This window comes from Sturnira hondurensis, unplaced genomic scaffold (genome assembly GCF_014824575.4).
Source record: "Sturnira hondurensis isolate 20B ecotype Veracruz unplaced genomic scaffold, ASM1482457v3 Scaffold0000780, whole genome shotgun sequence".
NCBI lineage: Eukaryota > Metazoa > Chordata > Mammalia > Chiroptera > Phyllostomidae > Sturnira > Sturnira hondurensis.
The window spans coordinates 22,080,736-22,097,584 of NW_028073411.1; the positions used below are offsets into that span (position 1 = coordinate 22,080,736).

The 16,849-nt window shown below is 64.9% G+C and overlaps 1 protein-coding gene across 1 annotated transcript in view; it reads right to left on the reverse strand.

The window, feature by feature from the left end:
* Positions 1-584: 584 nt before the first annotated feature.
* Positions 585-16,849, reverse strand: part of TBC1D22A (TBC1 domain family member 22A) — a 115,175-nt gene continuing 98,910 nt past the window's right edge. The window contains exons 12-13 of the mRNA XM_037049308.1: positions 14,813-14,908; positions 585-1,094 (exon numbers count right to left, since the gene is read on the reverse strand). Of these exons, the coding sequence (XP_036905203.1) occupies positions 966-1,094; positions 14,813-14,908 (225 nt within the window). The 3' untranslated portion in view covers positions 585-965. The remainder of the gene's footprint in view (positions 1,095-14,812; positions 14,909-16,849) is intronic.

Here is a 16,849-nt window from a genome sequence, read left to right on the forward strand (position 1 = left end):
GCATCGTTACCCACGTCGCCCACGTGGTGCCCTAGACAGAACACCTTCTCTCCCAGCTCCCCCTGCTCCAATGCCAGGGACCCTCACAGCCCCGAGTCTGCACCACAAACTGCCTCGGGGGCAGACTATGGCCCAAACGTGTGGCTGCGGCTGGGCCGTGAGAGGCGAGCCCGTCGATCAGGGGCTTCCTGCACAGCCAGGCAGTCCTGGGTGCAGGCGGCAGCGGCAAGAGGAAGAGTGGTCCCAGGAGGAGCCCAAGGGGCTCTCCACATGGGTGGGAGCGTGTGGCAGCAAGACGGCCCCAACAGAGCCCCTGGCAGGCTCCTCGCCCGGGCCCACTGCCCTGGCAACAGCAGCAGCAGAGACGGGGGTCCAGCAAAGGGAGTGGCCACGCGAGTCTCCGCAGCTCTGTCCACACCGCCTGCCACCGTGGAAGGAGCGCAGTTGGTCCGTGGTTCCCACCCCAGAGCCCTCCCTCGTCGGGCCCAGTGGCGGCTGTCCGGGTGAGCAAGCCGCCCACCCCCAGCAAGGTCGCGAGGCGGCCGGTGCGCTGCTGTGGGCCAGGTCAGGCTCACTCCATGTCTCACTCACTGTATTTTATTCTCCTTCACTCAACAGAAGCTCTGCATTTCCACGCAGGTCCGAAACAACTACCATCTCCTCCACCCCGGCCCCCCAACATGGGCCTCTCCAAGAAGGGGCTGCAGCCGGCCGGGGTCTCCAGGAAGCGGTCATTTGGCAAGGACGCTCAGGACAGGAAGGGCCCCCAAAAGGCTAGGACCCTCCCCTGGCTCTCTTTGGTATCTCAGAAGCAGCCAGCCCACCCCAGTCGGGCCCCCAGCTGCAGCGGACGTCCTCCAGGCGGACGCCCCGTCGGGCAGCACTGCCCATCCCGGTCTCTCCTTGCAGCCGGCCAGCAGGCGGGTGCCATCCTGGGTACGTGGGGCAGCTGTCGGGGCCCACGCTCATTTCTTGTAGTGATTGGGGGCGTCGGCGAAGGCAAACTTCAGGCGGTAGGCCTCGGCCAGCAGCAGGCTGACGTCCCCGTCGCCCCAGTGGGCCGTGGGCAGGTTCTGCAGGAAGAGGAGCAGTTCCTGGAAGAGAGACAGACAGGCCGGGTCAGAGGGCAGGGTCAGAGGGCGTGCCACAGCAGGCTTGGGGGGTGGGGGCCCGGGCCCAGCTCTGCTGGGCACCAAGTGCTGGGGCTCCCTGCGTCCCCAGCCCACACCGGGGCAGCCCACAAACCCACCCCCACCCTGGACCCTCAGGCACCAAGCCAGGTTGCCGGGAGGAGGCCCGGACTTAGGAGACACATCTGTGGGGCAGCATGGGGACGGGACCTCATTTCACTGAGGGTCGCCAGTGCCCCAGGGCCCAGCTGCCCCATGCAGCTGAAACTCAGGGACCTCCCACTTCTGGCCCACGCCCCAGTGCTCTCTGGAGTTGGAAGTGAGGTGCTGCCCCACTGACTCCAGGGTCCACAGGCCCAGACTTGTATCTGGTGACCCCACAGCAGGGACCAGTGGGACAGGGACACACAGGCAGGCAGACACCCAGCAGCTCTTGAAATGGCCACTCAACTCGTGGTGTCCAGGGAAGCTGCCCCACCGCCTCCCCACGGCACCCAGGTCTCCGCTCCCGCCGACAGGGAGCTGCCCTAGGGGACTCAGCTGCCCCAGGCTCACAGCGGGGAAGCTTGGGGGAGGGGCCGAGAGGAGCCGGCGCCCGAAGAACCCTCAGTGGGGCAGGCACAGGGGCAGAACGACACCACAGCCCAAGACCCTGTCCCTGAACCCCAGATCTCCCGACACCATGCTCAGGGTAGCAGCAGCCCCACCACAAATGGGGTAGGTTTTGGGGAGCACAGGCCTGACACCCAGCGGGGCATGGCAGAAGGGGGGCTCAGCGGGCTGGGGGGCTTCCTGGTGCACAAGGCCCAGGGGTGAGCAGGGGATTCGAGGGAGGGACCCATGGGCTCCAGGGCCCTGGGGCTCCGTCTGATGAACCCGGGGCCTCTTTTGGAGGACGCTGGTCTGGGGAGCACGGCAGAGGGTCAGAGCCAGGCCGCCCCATGCTTCCCGCCCGGATCAGAGGCGGCCCCGCGATTTGGACCTTTAGCAGCAACCCATCCTCTTGCCCATGGAGCTCCCTGTGCCTGCAGGGCAGGCACAGGGTGGGGTGCCGAGGGGAGGTGCGGAGGTGCCCAGTGGGAGGACCAGGGCTCACACCCCAGGCCCTCTTACCGTGTGGCCCTGGGCAGCCACCATCATCCCTGAGCCCCACCTCCTTTCCTGTACATGGCGGGTTGTCCGACCCCACCGCCCACCGGGTGAGCCCAGGGCTTAGACCCTGGCTGGGCCGGCGCCTGACCCCCTCGGGCCCCTCCTCTGTCACAGGGCCCCAGTGCCCACCCGGGCCGTGGGTGCCTGGCAACTCGGCCCTGCGCCGGCTCAGAGGCCCCTCCCCGCCCCGAGCCCCGCCCCAGCCCCGCCCCCAGCCCCCGCCCCGCCGCTTCTCCTCCCTCCACTTCCTTTATCATCTTAGATTCTTCCCGGGCCTTTGAATGAAATGCACAGAGCAAGTTCCACCGCACAGCGTCCCCAGGGACAGACCAGCATCAGCCTGCCGTCTTCCACCATCAGAAGCAACGTACACAGATGCCAATCCAATCCGAGCAGGTCGCAAATAAACACCTTTGGTTTTATTTTTAATCCACTTCGCTTCATACAACCGTGACCCCACTACTCACAAGGTGAGAAGCGGTCCCCTCCCATCACGGCAGCTGCCCGGCTCAGCGGCACACTCAATTTCAGGACCTAATTCAGTTCCTGGTTCCGAGGGGCGGAGGGAGAGCAGAGAGCCGGCGAGCCGAAGACTGCAGGGCTGGAGGAGGGGAGAGCAGGCAGACACGCCCTTCACCCCAGACTTCTCCCGTCGCCCGTCCTGGGGACGCCTAGCAGAGGGCACTGGGCCACTGCGCAGCCACGGGCTGTTTTGCAGGATCTGTCACTGGGTCGCAGCCCAGGGCCCTGCGCCCCTGGGGAGAACCCCCACCGTGCCTGGCAGGAGGGCGCCCAGAGACGGGCAGTCAGCGGGCAGCCCTGCAAACTGCTCTCGCCCTCGCTTTTCTGTGCTCCGCATGTGACCACATGGGCCCATGGAACAGTCACGGAAGGTGACACAGGGGCTGGGTACCCAGCCGGGAGCCAGCCTCACGGGAGCCTGTGCCCGCTGTGCCCCACTGGCAGCTTGGCTGACAGACTGAGGCACAGGAGTCTGAGCCCATCCCAGGCTGGGTCACCAGGCCCCGCCCCAGGCCCCACCCAGCCCCAGAATGGTGCCCTGCTGGGTTCCACCAGGAAGCAGTGGAATCAGTCACTTTATCAGTCTCCCCTACACCTCCTTCCTCCTTCTTCCTAGGAAAACACCACAAATAAAAGACCCAACTTGCAAAGTGGCTCCCACAATGCCACAGGAGTAGCAAAGGGAACCCTGCCTGGGGGCACCCCCTCCGTTCTGATTTTCCTTGCAGAAATCCTGGCCCCCACTTCTGACAGGGCCTCTGGGAGGGACTTCCAGGCATCTGCCCAGGGAGCAGGGATTCAGCGGGAACCCCCAGGGCCAGGGGCCCATCTCTGCTCAGCCCTGATCCGGGGACAAGCCTGCCCTCCGGCCCGGCTGTTTCAAGGAGAGTGGAGCACAGCCCGTGGGGGGGCGCGCCAACAGCAGGCTGTGGGCAGGGAAGTGGGGCAGGAGCACCCCAGGCCTGGCAGGCGGGTGCCTAGGGGCCACTCCTGGGAGACGTCCGCTGCAGCAGCCCCACATGCAGCTCTCCAGACGGGGAGGCCCAGCTGCCCGGGGAAGAAACGCCATCAGACCCTGAGCAGTCGGGCATCCCAGGTGGTCTCTGCACATGCACGCGGCTCCCTCTCCGCTCAGCACTGCGTCTGCTGCACCGGCGAGGGGAACCACCGGCGAGGGGAACCACCTCCGAGACGGCCTGGCCATCTCTGGGCATCGCCGTGGCCCCCAGCCACCCCTCTTCAAGTGACAGAGGTGTAGAGGTGACTGGGGAGCCCCAGGCACACAATGCCCACGACTTCTCCAGGAACACAGGCTGACACCAGGCCCCGCTTGGGCAGGGCTGCCCACTGCCTGACCATCGTCCTTCGGGGCTGGGGAGCAGGTAGGACCCTGCGTCCTCGGCAGGGACACTGCCTGCCCCTCTCACAAGCTGACCTGAGGTGCCCATGCCCCCGCAGTCCCACGGCCAGGACGGCAGGGTCCCACCCTCTGAATGACAGACCGTGTTAGGTGACAATGATACTGACGCCGCCGTCCCAGAGAGCACCTGTGACCTGTCACTGCACTAGCGACAATGGGGAGACGCCAGGCCCCAGAGAGGGTGCAACATGGTCCCGGCCGTGAGCTCACTGGGGGCCGTCGAAGGCACTTTGCAGGAAGGGTCCCTGCTTGGAGGGGCAGAGCCTGAGCCTTGGAGCAGCAGCACCCCAGCTCCCCGAAGTCGGACGGAGCCCTGGGAAGGCCGCCCCATGGGCTGCACCCTGGGAAGGGGCTGCAACCAGCCCAGCGGACATCACAGCTGCAGGCCCGAGGCTGGACCCGGCCGGCCACCGGCCCGCCCCACTGAGAACCAGACACACCAAATGAGAGGAGAGCAAATACTTTTTCTTTGCATGAGGAATTAAAAGATCAACACAACTTCTTTCGTGTGCTTTATCTCAAAAAACAAACACCCCAAGATTGAGCCGAGAAATCCCATCCTGTTTGCCCTGAAAATCCTCAAACTAATTAGGGTAACGGAACAGGCACTAGTACAGATCTGGCCGGGGCTTTCAGGATTGACAGAGGATCGTGGGCAGCACGCTTGCCGCCGCCCGCACCCAGGCCAGGAGCCCGGGGCCAGGAGCCCAGGGCCAGGCTCCGCCCCTTCGGCCGGGCCCTGCAGGGCAGAGGCCCACGGGGGCAGGTCTGCCCGGCGGGGGTGCCACACCTGGGCGGCTCTGACAGGAGGGGCTGGTGAGTGTCTGCTGTCACCTCAACTGCACAACAGTGGCCCCACTGCGAGGGCCCCCCAGTGCCTACTCACCGGTGCCCCCTGAACTCCAGGGGGCTCCTGGTCCTGAAGGGGGCAGGGGTCAATGGGTGAGTGGCCCCCCGAGTCACACAGGGGTGGTGGCCCCAGAGCTTCAGCTCGGTTCCGCAGCCACCCAGGCTCCTTGTGCCAGGAGGCCTGGTGCAGCTGCTGACGCCAGTGTCTCCCCAGAAAGGACCCCGACGGGGCCCTGGTGGTGCAGGGTGGAGCCTGGGGGTGTGGGCAGGGCCTTGAAGACACAGGGCAGCCACTGTGGCCACAGGGCCAGGCTGGGGAGCAGGAGCACCAGCCCTGGGGGGACCCTGTGGCATCGAGTCTTACGGCCCTTCCCCAGCCTCGCTGGCCCTGGAAGTGGGGACCGGAGAACCCCATCTCTCACTCCTTCCTCCCTGCTGCCCAGGCCCCACTCTGCCCACTCGGACACGGCCGACCAGCACACTCCCAAAGGGGCCTCCCCACCCACCCACACCGGTGCAGCTGGAGGCCCGGGTGCAGGAGAGCCACATCAGAAACCCAGGCCGAGGCTAAACAAGCAGAGAGGACTCGGGGGGCGGGGGCACATGAGACCACCACGAGCCCTGAGGAGCTCTTTCCACAAAGAGGGCCCAGGAGCTGGGCAATCAGTCCAGCTGGTTCAGCAGGAGGATGCGGCCAGGAGCCAGGGCCCGGGCCAGCAGACAGGGCTCACTTGGGCACTGGTTCCCATTTGATTTCTGTTTCATCCCAGGTTTTTGGAAAACGGCTCAGGCCTTCCCGACCGTAGGTGACTGCGCAGCCCACTAGGGTGGGGGCTCCACCCCTCCGAGTCTCACAGCTGAGCTGGAGCTGCCCCGGGGGTGGCTCTCAGGGGGCGTTGGGGAGCCTGAGGGCTGCTCACCAGCAGCAGCACAACGGGCAGCCCCCCACCCCCGGCCTCGTGCACGCCCCGAGGGGCTCGAGCTGCCTCTCGAGCTGCAGTCATCTCACTTCCAGGCTGGACCCATCCAGGTGGCCCTGGAGGGCTTCGGACAGAACGTAGGGGTGTGTGGCAGCTGAGAGGGAGGTGTTTCAACGGGGCCCACGAGGTACCTGCATCTCTTCTGGGACTGAAGGGACAAGCCTCCTGGAGGTCACTGCCCCAGATGTCCAACACCACTGATGAGATAACGAGGGGCTTTCTGCCCATGATAGGAACCGCAGGGACCATCTGTCCTTGCTGGTGGGACACACTCACGGCAGAAATGAGTGAAGAGGGGGCGCTGGCCACCCTGCACCCACCCACCCGCAGGCCGGCCCAGCCTGAGGGCCCAGCCAGGAAGCTCTGGAGGAGCTGCCTGGGGTGGGTCCCAGGACCGAGAGCAGGCTGAGTCCCGGGGGTCATGCCCACCGCCCACTGAGTGGAGGAAGCTTCTTCTACAAGAGGGAGGGAGGGAGGGCGGAGGGCAACGGCCCCCACTCTGTGGGGCCCCCCACGGAAGAGCGTGGGAGCCCACAAGGGCCCGCAGGGGCGTCTATCGCGCAGCCCACCGGGGACACTGCCCATCAACAGAGCACAGAGGCTGCATTCCTGCAAAGCTGACAGGTGTCAGTGTGGACGCCACCCACGGGTGTCCTGCCCCAGCTCACGCTGCCCCAGAGCTTCCTGCCAGCAGGGAGAGGGGCGCTGCGGGCAGGGTCCTGGGCGCAGCCCATGGGGCACAATCAGGGAGCCAGCCCTGTTCTGGCCCAAGCCCTGTGGCCCGAGAGAGAGGGCCCTCAGACACCACCCTGCAGAACCACGGTCACGGTCCAAGCAGTTCCGCTTCCTAGGGGACCCAGCTGGACTTCAGGGCCACCCACGGCGCAGGGGCGCCGGGCACAGGGGCGCAGGTGGGCTGGCCAGATAGGTGCTTGGCCTGGTGCCACAGGCTCCCTCAGTGGCCTGGGTGCAGCCCCCGGGGCATGAAGTGTGGCAGGGCCACATGGGCTCACACAGAGCCCCGCACAGTGTGTCCCCTGGAGAAAGCAGACCCCTCTCGGGGACGCAGCAGGGCAGGTTTCACGACGACGACAGACACACCTGAGGACAATCAGTCATGGGACAGAGATGCCTTCCTGTGGCCTGAGCAGACTTTCGCGACTCTTCCTCAAAAGCCACCTGGTGAGCCCAGCTCCGAGTAAAGGTGACCACAGCCTGTGGCTGGCTGCGGCCAGGGGCAGGGGCATGGGCGGGGGGGGGGGGCTGTGTCCAGCAAGTGGGCAGGAACCCACCCAAGGGTCCATGGACAAGACAGCCAGCTCCTCCTCCCTCCCCAGCACTCAGCACAAAGCCCACTGCCACCCCCTGGGAGCACCTCTAGGAAGAGACAAGAAATGGGAGAGGTGACGTGGATGGCAGAGTGGGCAGGTGAGCGGGTGGGCAGGTGGGCAGACAGGTGGGCAGACAGGCAGATGGGCAGGCAGACGAGCAGGCAGGTGGGCAGGCAGGTGTGCAGATGGGCGGGCAGGTAGGCAAGGACAGGCCTGGAAGCCCCCGGAGTCCAGGAGAACACATGCCAGTCACTTCCCAGAAGACCGGACGCCTGACGCCTCACCAGCAACCAGGACGTGGCCAGCCCCCCTCTCCACAGCCCCTCCCACAGCACCGGGAAGGTGCCGGCCACTGCTACACACAGTGATTCTCCGGGCAACCGAGGCAGACCTGCCCTCTTTCCAAACACGGACAGCCCCTCCCTACAGACCCCGAGAGCCCTCGGAGAACAATGGAACACATGGGCCGACATGGGGAAGAAACACAAACCCTACACAGTGTGGGGGGCAGCTCGCGCTGGAGCGACTTAGGCGAGGTCCCCCACTGCAAACACAGGGAGGGTTCGTTTTCCAGAGATCAGAGCTGAAAGAATCCCTCCCCTGCCCCGTCTGGCGGAGGTTCTGAGTGTGTGTGTAAATGTGTGTGTGCCCACGTGGGTGCAGGTGTCTGTGTGTATATGCACCTGCGTGCAGGTGTGAGGGGCAGCAGCAGGAGCCCCTGTTCTGTGTGACCTCACTCACCCCTCTGGCAACCCTGTGGGGCCAAGATGCTGCCACCTCCCCTTCCCACCGAGGAGCCTCACGCACAGGTCCCCCCACCCCTACCCCTCCGTGTCCGTGGGCAGCCTCCTCGGGCCGCACACCGCCACTCCTGCTCCTAGGAAGTGGGCTCGCTCCCTCCCAGGCCTGGGGCCCGTCTGGATGGCACCTTCCCCTGGGCCCACGCTCCCAACTTCCCAGGGCAGACACCCGCCTGTGGGTGCTTCCCCCTCCCTCACCAGATGGCCCCAGCTCGGGGCGGGGNACGTGGGTGCAGGTGTCTGTGTGTATATGCACCTGCGTGCAGGTGTGAGGGGCAGCAGCAGGAGCCCCTGTTCTGTGTGACCTCACTCACCCCTCTGGCAACCCTGTGGGGCCAAGATGCTGCCACCTCCCCTTCCCACCGAGGAGCCTCACGCACAGGTCCCCCCACCCCTACCCCTCCGTGTCCGTGGGCAGCCTCCTCAGGCCGCACACCGCCACTCCTGCTCCTAGGAAGTGGGCTCGCTCCCTCCCAGGCCTGGGGCCCGTCTGGATGGCACCTTCCCTGGGCCCACGCTCCCAACTTCCCAGGGCAGACACCCGCCTGCGGGTGCTTCCCCCTCCCTCACCAGATGGCCCCAGCTCGGGGCGGGGCCGGCGCCAGGCTGCGGCACAGGCACTCAGAGCCCACGGCACCCGGGCGGGCGGACGGGCGGGAGCACAGACAAGCAGGGCGCCTCCCACCGGCTGCGGAGAGGCGGAACAGCCCGCCGCCCAGCACACGCTCTGAGGCTGCTGCTGGCCTCAGGGGTGAGCGTGCGCTGATTCTGAGGGGCCACAGGAAGGGGCCACACCTGCCCGGAAAGGCCTCCCTTCCTGAAGTCAGTCACCTCTGTCCTCTCAGGCGCTGTGCCTGGGTCCTGCGCTGATGGCACTCTCGACACTAGTAACGTCCCCAAGTGTGTCAGGTCACGGACAACCTCCCCGCCCCACCCGGGACAGAGCTGGTGAGGGGTCCACAGCACCACCTCTGCTCTAGGACCCTGGGCCGAGCTCAAGCCGGACTAGCGCCGTGTCCCCATCACTCTACACAGCCGCCAGCAGCTGCCCCCAGCAGCCGTCCCCAGCCAGTTCTTGCAGGTGGCTCGAGGCAGTCGCGTCTCTCTGGCTTGAATGGAGCCACAGAGAACAGGGTTTCACTGCCCTTGGTGGACTTCAAACCCAGCTCCACGCCCACTTTCACCAGAAAGGACTCAGTCCCCGACACGCTGCTGCCAGGGCCTCGGCGAGGGCGCAGTGGCGTTTGTGTGCGGGGCCTCCCGCCCTCTCCAGCCCCGAGACTGCCAGCAGCTCCGGGGGGAACATGAGATGAGGCCCTCAGACGCTGCCCTCTCAACAGAGGACGATCGCCCCACCCCAGCACAGACCTCCAGGAGGAAGAGGCCAGTGAGTCCCAGAGGAGCAGGCTCTGTCCTTCCCTGTCCCCGGCTCCCACTCCACCCACCCAGCTGCCGAGGGTCACACTGGACTCAGACCCCTAATGGCCTCTGAGCCCCAAGAGACCTCAGGGGGTGCAGGGCCCAGGCCCCCGGAGCACTGCTCCGCAGCCTGACAGCCACACTGCCACGCACCCGCACGCTCACACACCTGCAGCAAGGGAGCACAGTAACCCACTCACTGATTAGTCTTCAACCGACCCAATTTTGTCTTCAAAATGTCGTGAAATGATAAAGAAAGAGACAACTGATCTTTACTTGGCATTTCCTGACATTTGCTGCTTCAGATGAACACAGGATGCAATACAGACCCGAACAGGCCCATTAACCCACAGGAAGCAGCTCTGCACTTGGGGGAGCCCCGCGCCCTATGGGGGGGTGTCCCCCAGCAGGAACCAGCAGATGCTTCAGGGCAAACACCAGTCCGTCCTGGTGCTGACTTCCTCCCCAAAGGGTTGCCGTGGTCCGAAAATCTACTTTCAACACCCACAGGCGACGTGTGTGCACACATGTCCCTGCTGGATACGGGGAGGGGAGTCCTCACCGAATGTCTGTGGGTCACACTGCAGAACACCGCACAGTGGGCGGCAATGTGGGACCGTCCCCGGCTGCCCAAGGTGTCGGTGGCTGTGGTCTGAGGTAGGTGCTCTTTTGTCTCCACTTTGTCAGGGGTAGGCTTCTGCTTTCTAGTAAACTCGGGACAAGCGGTAGCGCCGATCTCAAGGTCGACGCCTTGATGCAACCAGTCTCCTGCCCTTGGTGGCTTGCTGGGCTGTTGTCGGCGGCGGCAAGCCAGGAAGGGCCAATGTGCAGGCTGACTGTGAGGGGCCTGGCTGCGACTGAGCCCGGCTGGCACCTGAACTTGGCCTCTGAGACGCTCCCTAAGCCTGCCTGCACTGCTCCTGCAAACCACGGGGGGCCAGTGACCCAGCTTTCCCCCTGGGAGGCAGAGAGTGTGTCTGAGACCTGTCCCCAAGAAAACCCCTGGGTTCGGGTGCCTTTGGGGCTGCCCCAGGCAGGCCCCCCCCCCCCGCTGTGCCCCCGCCTGATCACAGTGACAAAACTCAGCCCTGAGCCCTGCAGGGGGGCCCGATGCACTGGTGTGAACATCACGGCCGGTGCGGAACTCCCGGGTCAAACGGTTTGTCTGGAGCGCTCTCTCCGGCTGCAGGAGCGGTCTAAACCGGCCGGCACTTCGTTAGGGATGTTTGTGTTCACGCTGTGTGTGGGGTTAGGCCCCAATCTCACTTTCCTAGGTTCTGGCTTTCGTGGTAACGGACGAACGCTCCGTCCAACCTGCACACACCCCCACGCCCTCCCAGGCCGGCAATGGGGGAAGGGGGGGGGGGCAGGGCTGAGGGGCCGCTCAGCGGGCCACTGGCCCCCACGTGGAGACGGCACAGGCGCGTGGGAGTGTGGAAGGGCCTGCCGGGAGGACGCACTCTGGCCTGGGGCCCCACCGGAAACTAGGGCTTCTGACGGCGCTGGGATTCATCCCCAGGTCACGGGGCCACCGGGTTGCTTTATGAACCTCATCTCGAGGCAGTTCTGGCGGTTTATTCTCTGCCCCAATCTGTCAATTTCTCCACCCAACTTCGGAGGCTTGTGGCTCTCACTGCCTGCCGGTTCTGGTTAAGACCTGCTGGCCTCCTTCCCTGACATTTCCAAATGCCCCTCTGAGACACAGCTACTTAACAATTCTACTGTGTCCTGATCCACTTGTTTATTTTTACTCATTANAAACTCAGCCCTGAGCCCTGCAGGGGGGCCCGATGCACTGGTGTGAACATCACGGCCGGTGCGGAACTCCCGGGTCAAACGGTTTGTCTGGAGCGCTCTCACCGGCTGCAGGAGCGGTCTAAACCGGCCGGCACTTCGTTAGGGATGTTTGTGTTCACGCTGTGTGTGGGGTTAGGCCCCAATGTCACTTTCCTAGGTTCTGGCTTTCGTGGTAACGGACGAACGCTCTGTCCAACCCGCACACACCCCCACGCCCTCCCAGGCCGGCAATGGGGGAACGGGGGGGGGGGGCAGGGCTGAGGGGTCACTCAGCGGGCCACTGGCCCCCACGTGGAGACGGCACAGGCGCGTGGGAGTGTGGAAGGGCCTGCCGGGAGGACGCACTCTGGCCCGGGGCCCCACCGGAAACTAGGGCTTCTGACGGCGCTGGGATTCATCCCCAGGTCACGGGGCCACCGGGTTGCTTTATGAACCTCATCTCGAGGCAGTTCTGGCGGTTTATTCTCTGCCCCAATCTGTCAATTTCTCCACCCAACTTCGGAGGCTTGTGGCTCTCACTGCCTGCCGGTTCTGGTTAAGACCTGCTGGCCTCCTTCCCTGACATTTCCAAATGCCCCTCTGAGACACAGCTACTTAACAATTCTACTGTGTCCTGATCCACTTGTTTATTTTTACTCATTAGTCCCTTTGCCATCTTTACATAAGTTGCCTTTATTTTTCCATACATAATTTCTTCGGCTCAAAGGTCAGTGTATTTCCTAAACGTCGTGAATCACAGAGGCGCCCTGGCTGTGAGGTGGCGAGCAGCCCTCGAGCGCACGCCGCAGACGTCCAAGGCTGCTCTGCATCCCGGAAGCCGCCGGCACGGCCCCTCCACTGAAGAGACTCTTCCCTCCCCAAACCCTGGCCCTGCTCTGACGGCATCCGAGTCCGGCCTTGCAGGGAGGGCAGTGCTTAACAAACGCACCGCTCGGGCCCCTGGAGGACACGTGTGGCCTGCGCCCCCAAACCTGGGCTGCTCACAGGCCAAGCCGGGTGACATACTTTGTGGACATCCCACAGACACCTGGACTGATGATGCCGTCACCATCTGCTCGGTTTCGGGTCCTGCCAGGCCCCCGCGCCGCCCATCCCTGCTGTCCAGGCTCACAGCGACCTAGCGTGTACCCTGCCGGCACACCATGGACCCCCGTGCCGGCCTCCTCCAGTTCCTTCCTGTCCCATGAAGTTCTCCCTTCGTGTTCGCTGAGCTGACAGAAGAGCCTGCCCATCAAGACGTTATGAGATGAGGAGTGAGCCTTGGGCCCCCACTCCCGGGAGCTTCTGCCCCGACAGTTCCAACCAGAGGTGCCTCCGGGAGCCCCCGCGCTTCGGCTGTGTCCCTGAGTACTGCGGCCCCCGTGTGCTGGTCAGGGCTCCCCCAAGCAGCCGGCACTGCTCCCCCTCGGGTGTCTCTTGGCTCCCCACACCCCCCTCCTCTGCCTGCCACCTCTCCCCGGGCTCCTGCCCCAGCCTTTGCCATTCCTTGGTCGTCCTCCGCCACATCTGGGGTCCTGTCCAAGTGCCCGCGGGGCAGAGGGGGCAAGGCCTCCCCAACTGCTGTCCCCTTGGCTCACCCCCAGACCCGCCCCCACACTCACACCCCCGTGTTCCCCACAGCGGGCCAGCCTCACCAGACCCACTCTGTCACCTGGCCGACCCACGCCGCCCTCCCCAGTCTGACACCTGTGTCCTACCCCCCCACCTGTGACTGCCACCCCTCTGCTGTGGGCCTGCTGCTCCCGGCCCCCAGGCACCCACGACTCAGGGAGGCCTGCTGCTCCAGGCCCCACTCTGAGAGTGACCTGACCCTTCTGTCCCTCCCTGGCCACTGCAGCCCCTCGTGGGAGGGACCCCAGTCTGGTGACGTACCACACGGGGCCTGGCCCAGGGGAAACTCTGAGGGGTGTGGTAGACCAGCGGGGGGACGCTGCCCCGGGGCCTGGGACAGCAGCAGACAGAGGCCCTTCCACCAATGGGCCACCCTGGACCGGGGGCAGAGTGCAGGCTGGACAGGAGACTGAAGGCCTGAGTGAGTCTCAGAACCCAGGGCGTGGGAGAGGGGCGGGCCCCCACCTTCCCTGCTGCCCCTGCCGGCACCTGCACGCTGGGCCGCGGTAACGCCAGGAGGGCCTGCCTTTCTCTGGGAAGACGTCTTCCGAAAATGATTCTGTTCCCATGGAGATGACGTGGAGAACCACGTTATTTCCCCCAGGGAGGATCGCAGCCCCGCCAAGGCTGGGGCTTGGAGGGCCTCCTCCTGAACACACTCTGCTGGAGGCAGCTTCGGGCCTCAGGCGCTCGGCAGTCTTCCCTGGGGCGAGCCCTTTTCCGGAAGTGCCACCACGGCAGGCACAACTCCGGTGCTCACCAGGGTTTCCTCACTTCTCACCCCATTTGGTCCGATTCTCCAGCTCACTGCAGCATGCAGACTTGCTCTCCATCCAGCCCCCACGACAGCAGAGCCAGTTCATCTCAAGTCTCAGGAAGCAGCAGCCTCGCGCCCCCCACCCCACCCGGGCCCTGTGCAGGGCTCGCAGGCCCCCAGGTTCTTGCCACAGAGCCCATGGGCTGGGACTGTCCCCTGTCCCCCGTCCCCATCACCCTCCAAGCTAGGATGGCAGGCCTGCGAAGGCCAGTGGACTCCTTCCCTGCAGGCCCCGGTCCACGCCGACCCCGCCAGGGTACCGTCTGTGGGCGGGGAGCAGCACACGTGCCCTCACATGTGCAAGAGGGTGGGGCTGCTCCCCACGGCCCCCAGTGGGGCCTTGCCACCCCCAGCCTGTCCCTCACCTGGAAGAGGAGGGGCACCTCCAGCCCATGGGGGCAGAGCCCAGCCCTGGCCCGCACACAGTGTCCTCATCACTGCACCTGGCAGGGGACAGCCCTCCCAGCACCTCGGCTCTCAGAAGGCGACAGACACCCACAGGGAGTCTGGCTGCCACGCACAGGCACGCACTGGGGAGGATGGGCCAGCAACTCGGCCACCCAGAGGCCCTAGGTGGGCACAGGGCGTGATCCAGGGTGCGGATGCAGCTCTCCCTCCGCGTCAGTGAGGAACTGGCGTCCAGAGGGGCTGATCCTCGTGCCCCAAGTCACGCAGCTACCAAGTGGCTGGGCCTGGGCCCAGCACGGTCCCTGACTCGTCCCAGGCCGCTGCCACCCTGCGGAGGACAGGCACGGCGGCCCCGGGAGGGTCCCAGAGCCTGGGGGCAGCCACGCGAACAAGGCGGCCCGCAGACCAGCTGCCTCGCCTGGCACGCTCCCCAGCAGAAGGGGCCGGGGGTGGGGAAGGCGGGCTGCCCGCCGGCCCCTCCATGCCCTTCCCAAACAACCCCCGCGAGCTGAGGTGCAAAGGGCCCTCCCCACACAGAAAATCAAATGCGGGGCCTTTTGCAAGGTGCTCACTTACTTGAAAATCTCCTTCTTCGAGTATCTCCTTCCTCCACCGCAGGAGGAAAGCGGCGCAGACGTACAGGTGGAAGCGGGAGAAGCCCTCGGGCTCAGACTGCAAGACAGAAGACGGAGCAGGGTCAGCAGGCGGCGCAGGCGGCCTGTGCAGACGCGGGAGCTGACGGGGCTGCACGCGGCCCGAGCTGGGCACCCACGTCCCCGTCTCGGCAGGGAGGGTGCGATCCCCCCGACGGGCCAGCCACCTGGGGAAACAGGGTGTGGAGAGCAGACCAGCTGCCAGCAAGTTCAAAGCCGGTGTCCCTCTCTCCCCCTGCACAGGGAACAGCCCGCAGGAAGACAGGGCCCGCGGGCGGGGCCTGTCACAGGTGAGGACAGCCGCCCACAGAAGCCAGTCCCCCCAGCTAGCTGAACGGAAGGGGGTGTGGAGCAGGGTACGATTGGGCCATCCGACCCCCAGGGCCTCGCTCTCCTGGGCCCCCACTCTGGCCAGTGCCCCAGGCAAATGCCGGCTTTGACTCGGCTTCTTCACCCTCTGCACTGACCCTCTCTCATGTTTTCTAGGCCAAAAATCTCTCTTCCTCTGCAGGCATGTTTTTTAAAAGCACACCAGCCTCCTTTGGTGTGTTCTGTGTCAGGAGGGGCCTTCCGGTCGCCAAGTCCACGCCAGTCCGCCAGAGTGGGAGCTATGACGGTTTTGCTAATTCGCATTAACAGAAGTGTAGAAAAATNGGGCCCGCGGGCGGGGCCTGTCACAGGTGAGGACAGCCGCCCACAGAAGCCAGTCCCCCCAGCTAGCTGAACGGAAGGGGGTGTGGAGCAGGGTACGATCGGGCCATCCGACCCCCAGGGCCTCGCTCTCCTGGGCCCCCGCTCTGGCCAGTGCCCCAGGCAAATGCCGGCTTTGACTCGGCTTCTTCACCCTCTGCACTGACCCTCTCTCGTGTTTTCTAGGCCAAAAATCTCTCTTCCTCTGCAGGCATGTTTTTTAAAAGCACACCAGCCTCCTTTGGTGTGTTCTGTGTCAGGAGGGGCCTTCCGGTCACCAAGTCCACACCAGTCCCCAGAGTAGGAGCTATGACGGTTTTGCTAATTCGCATTAACAGAAGTGTAGAAAAATAAAATGTTTGTCTGGGTTGGAACAAAATCAACCAATAATTCAAACTCAGTAAGACGCCACGTAGGCCTCTGTGAGGCCCGCTCAGCGCCACCGGCTCCCAGCCGGCACTCACCAAGACACCCATTCTGAGTGGGCCCCTACCACGACACCACACTACCGAAAGATGGCCATCGCCTTTAGGACAGTGTCCGGACCTCTTAACACAACACTCGGTCCCCTGAAGCTGAGCCCCGCCCCCCACCTGACCTTGGACCCTCTCGTTGCCCCCAGGCCAGACCCTTTCGGGCGGCACCTCCCAGTCCTGTCCCGCAGGGCTCTTCCCCGTCCCGGTCCTCAGGGCCAGGCCGAGCCTCTCCCTCCCCAAGGCCTTCCTGCTCCTCTCCTTCCTGGGTCGCTGCTGGCTTCTCACCGTCATCGTCTTCAACGCTCACAGGTGCCTTCTCCCACTGCCCTGGGGGCCTCTCTGCCTCTGGCCCCACGGCAGGACTGCAGACAGAATGAAGTTACACCCCCAAATCCATTCATCCAGGAGTTGAGTGCAAAAACAAACACCCTCAAAAACATAAACCCTAAACACCAATACACCTGACCACACACTTAAAGTCTGCGTATAACACAGACAGCACAATGGGGTGCCGGTGCCGTCACAGGACGGCAGCCTGCAGCGTACACAGGACGGCACTGGACGGGCGTCCAGGACACGGATGCAGAGCCAACCCCTTGGAGCCCGCGAGGAAGAGGCGCGGCGGGCCAAGGGCGCAAGCGGGCCGAGCAGTCGGGACAAGAGGCAGAGCCGCACACTGACTGGCAGTCCTGCGGGGACTCGGGCCCTAGTTCTCCAACGGGCAGGCCCCGGGGCTCAGGACGGGGTGGGGCTGCTGCTGGGCGGAGGGCAGTCTGTCCCAGAGCCCAGAAGCT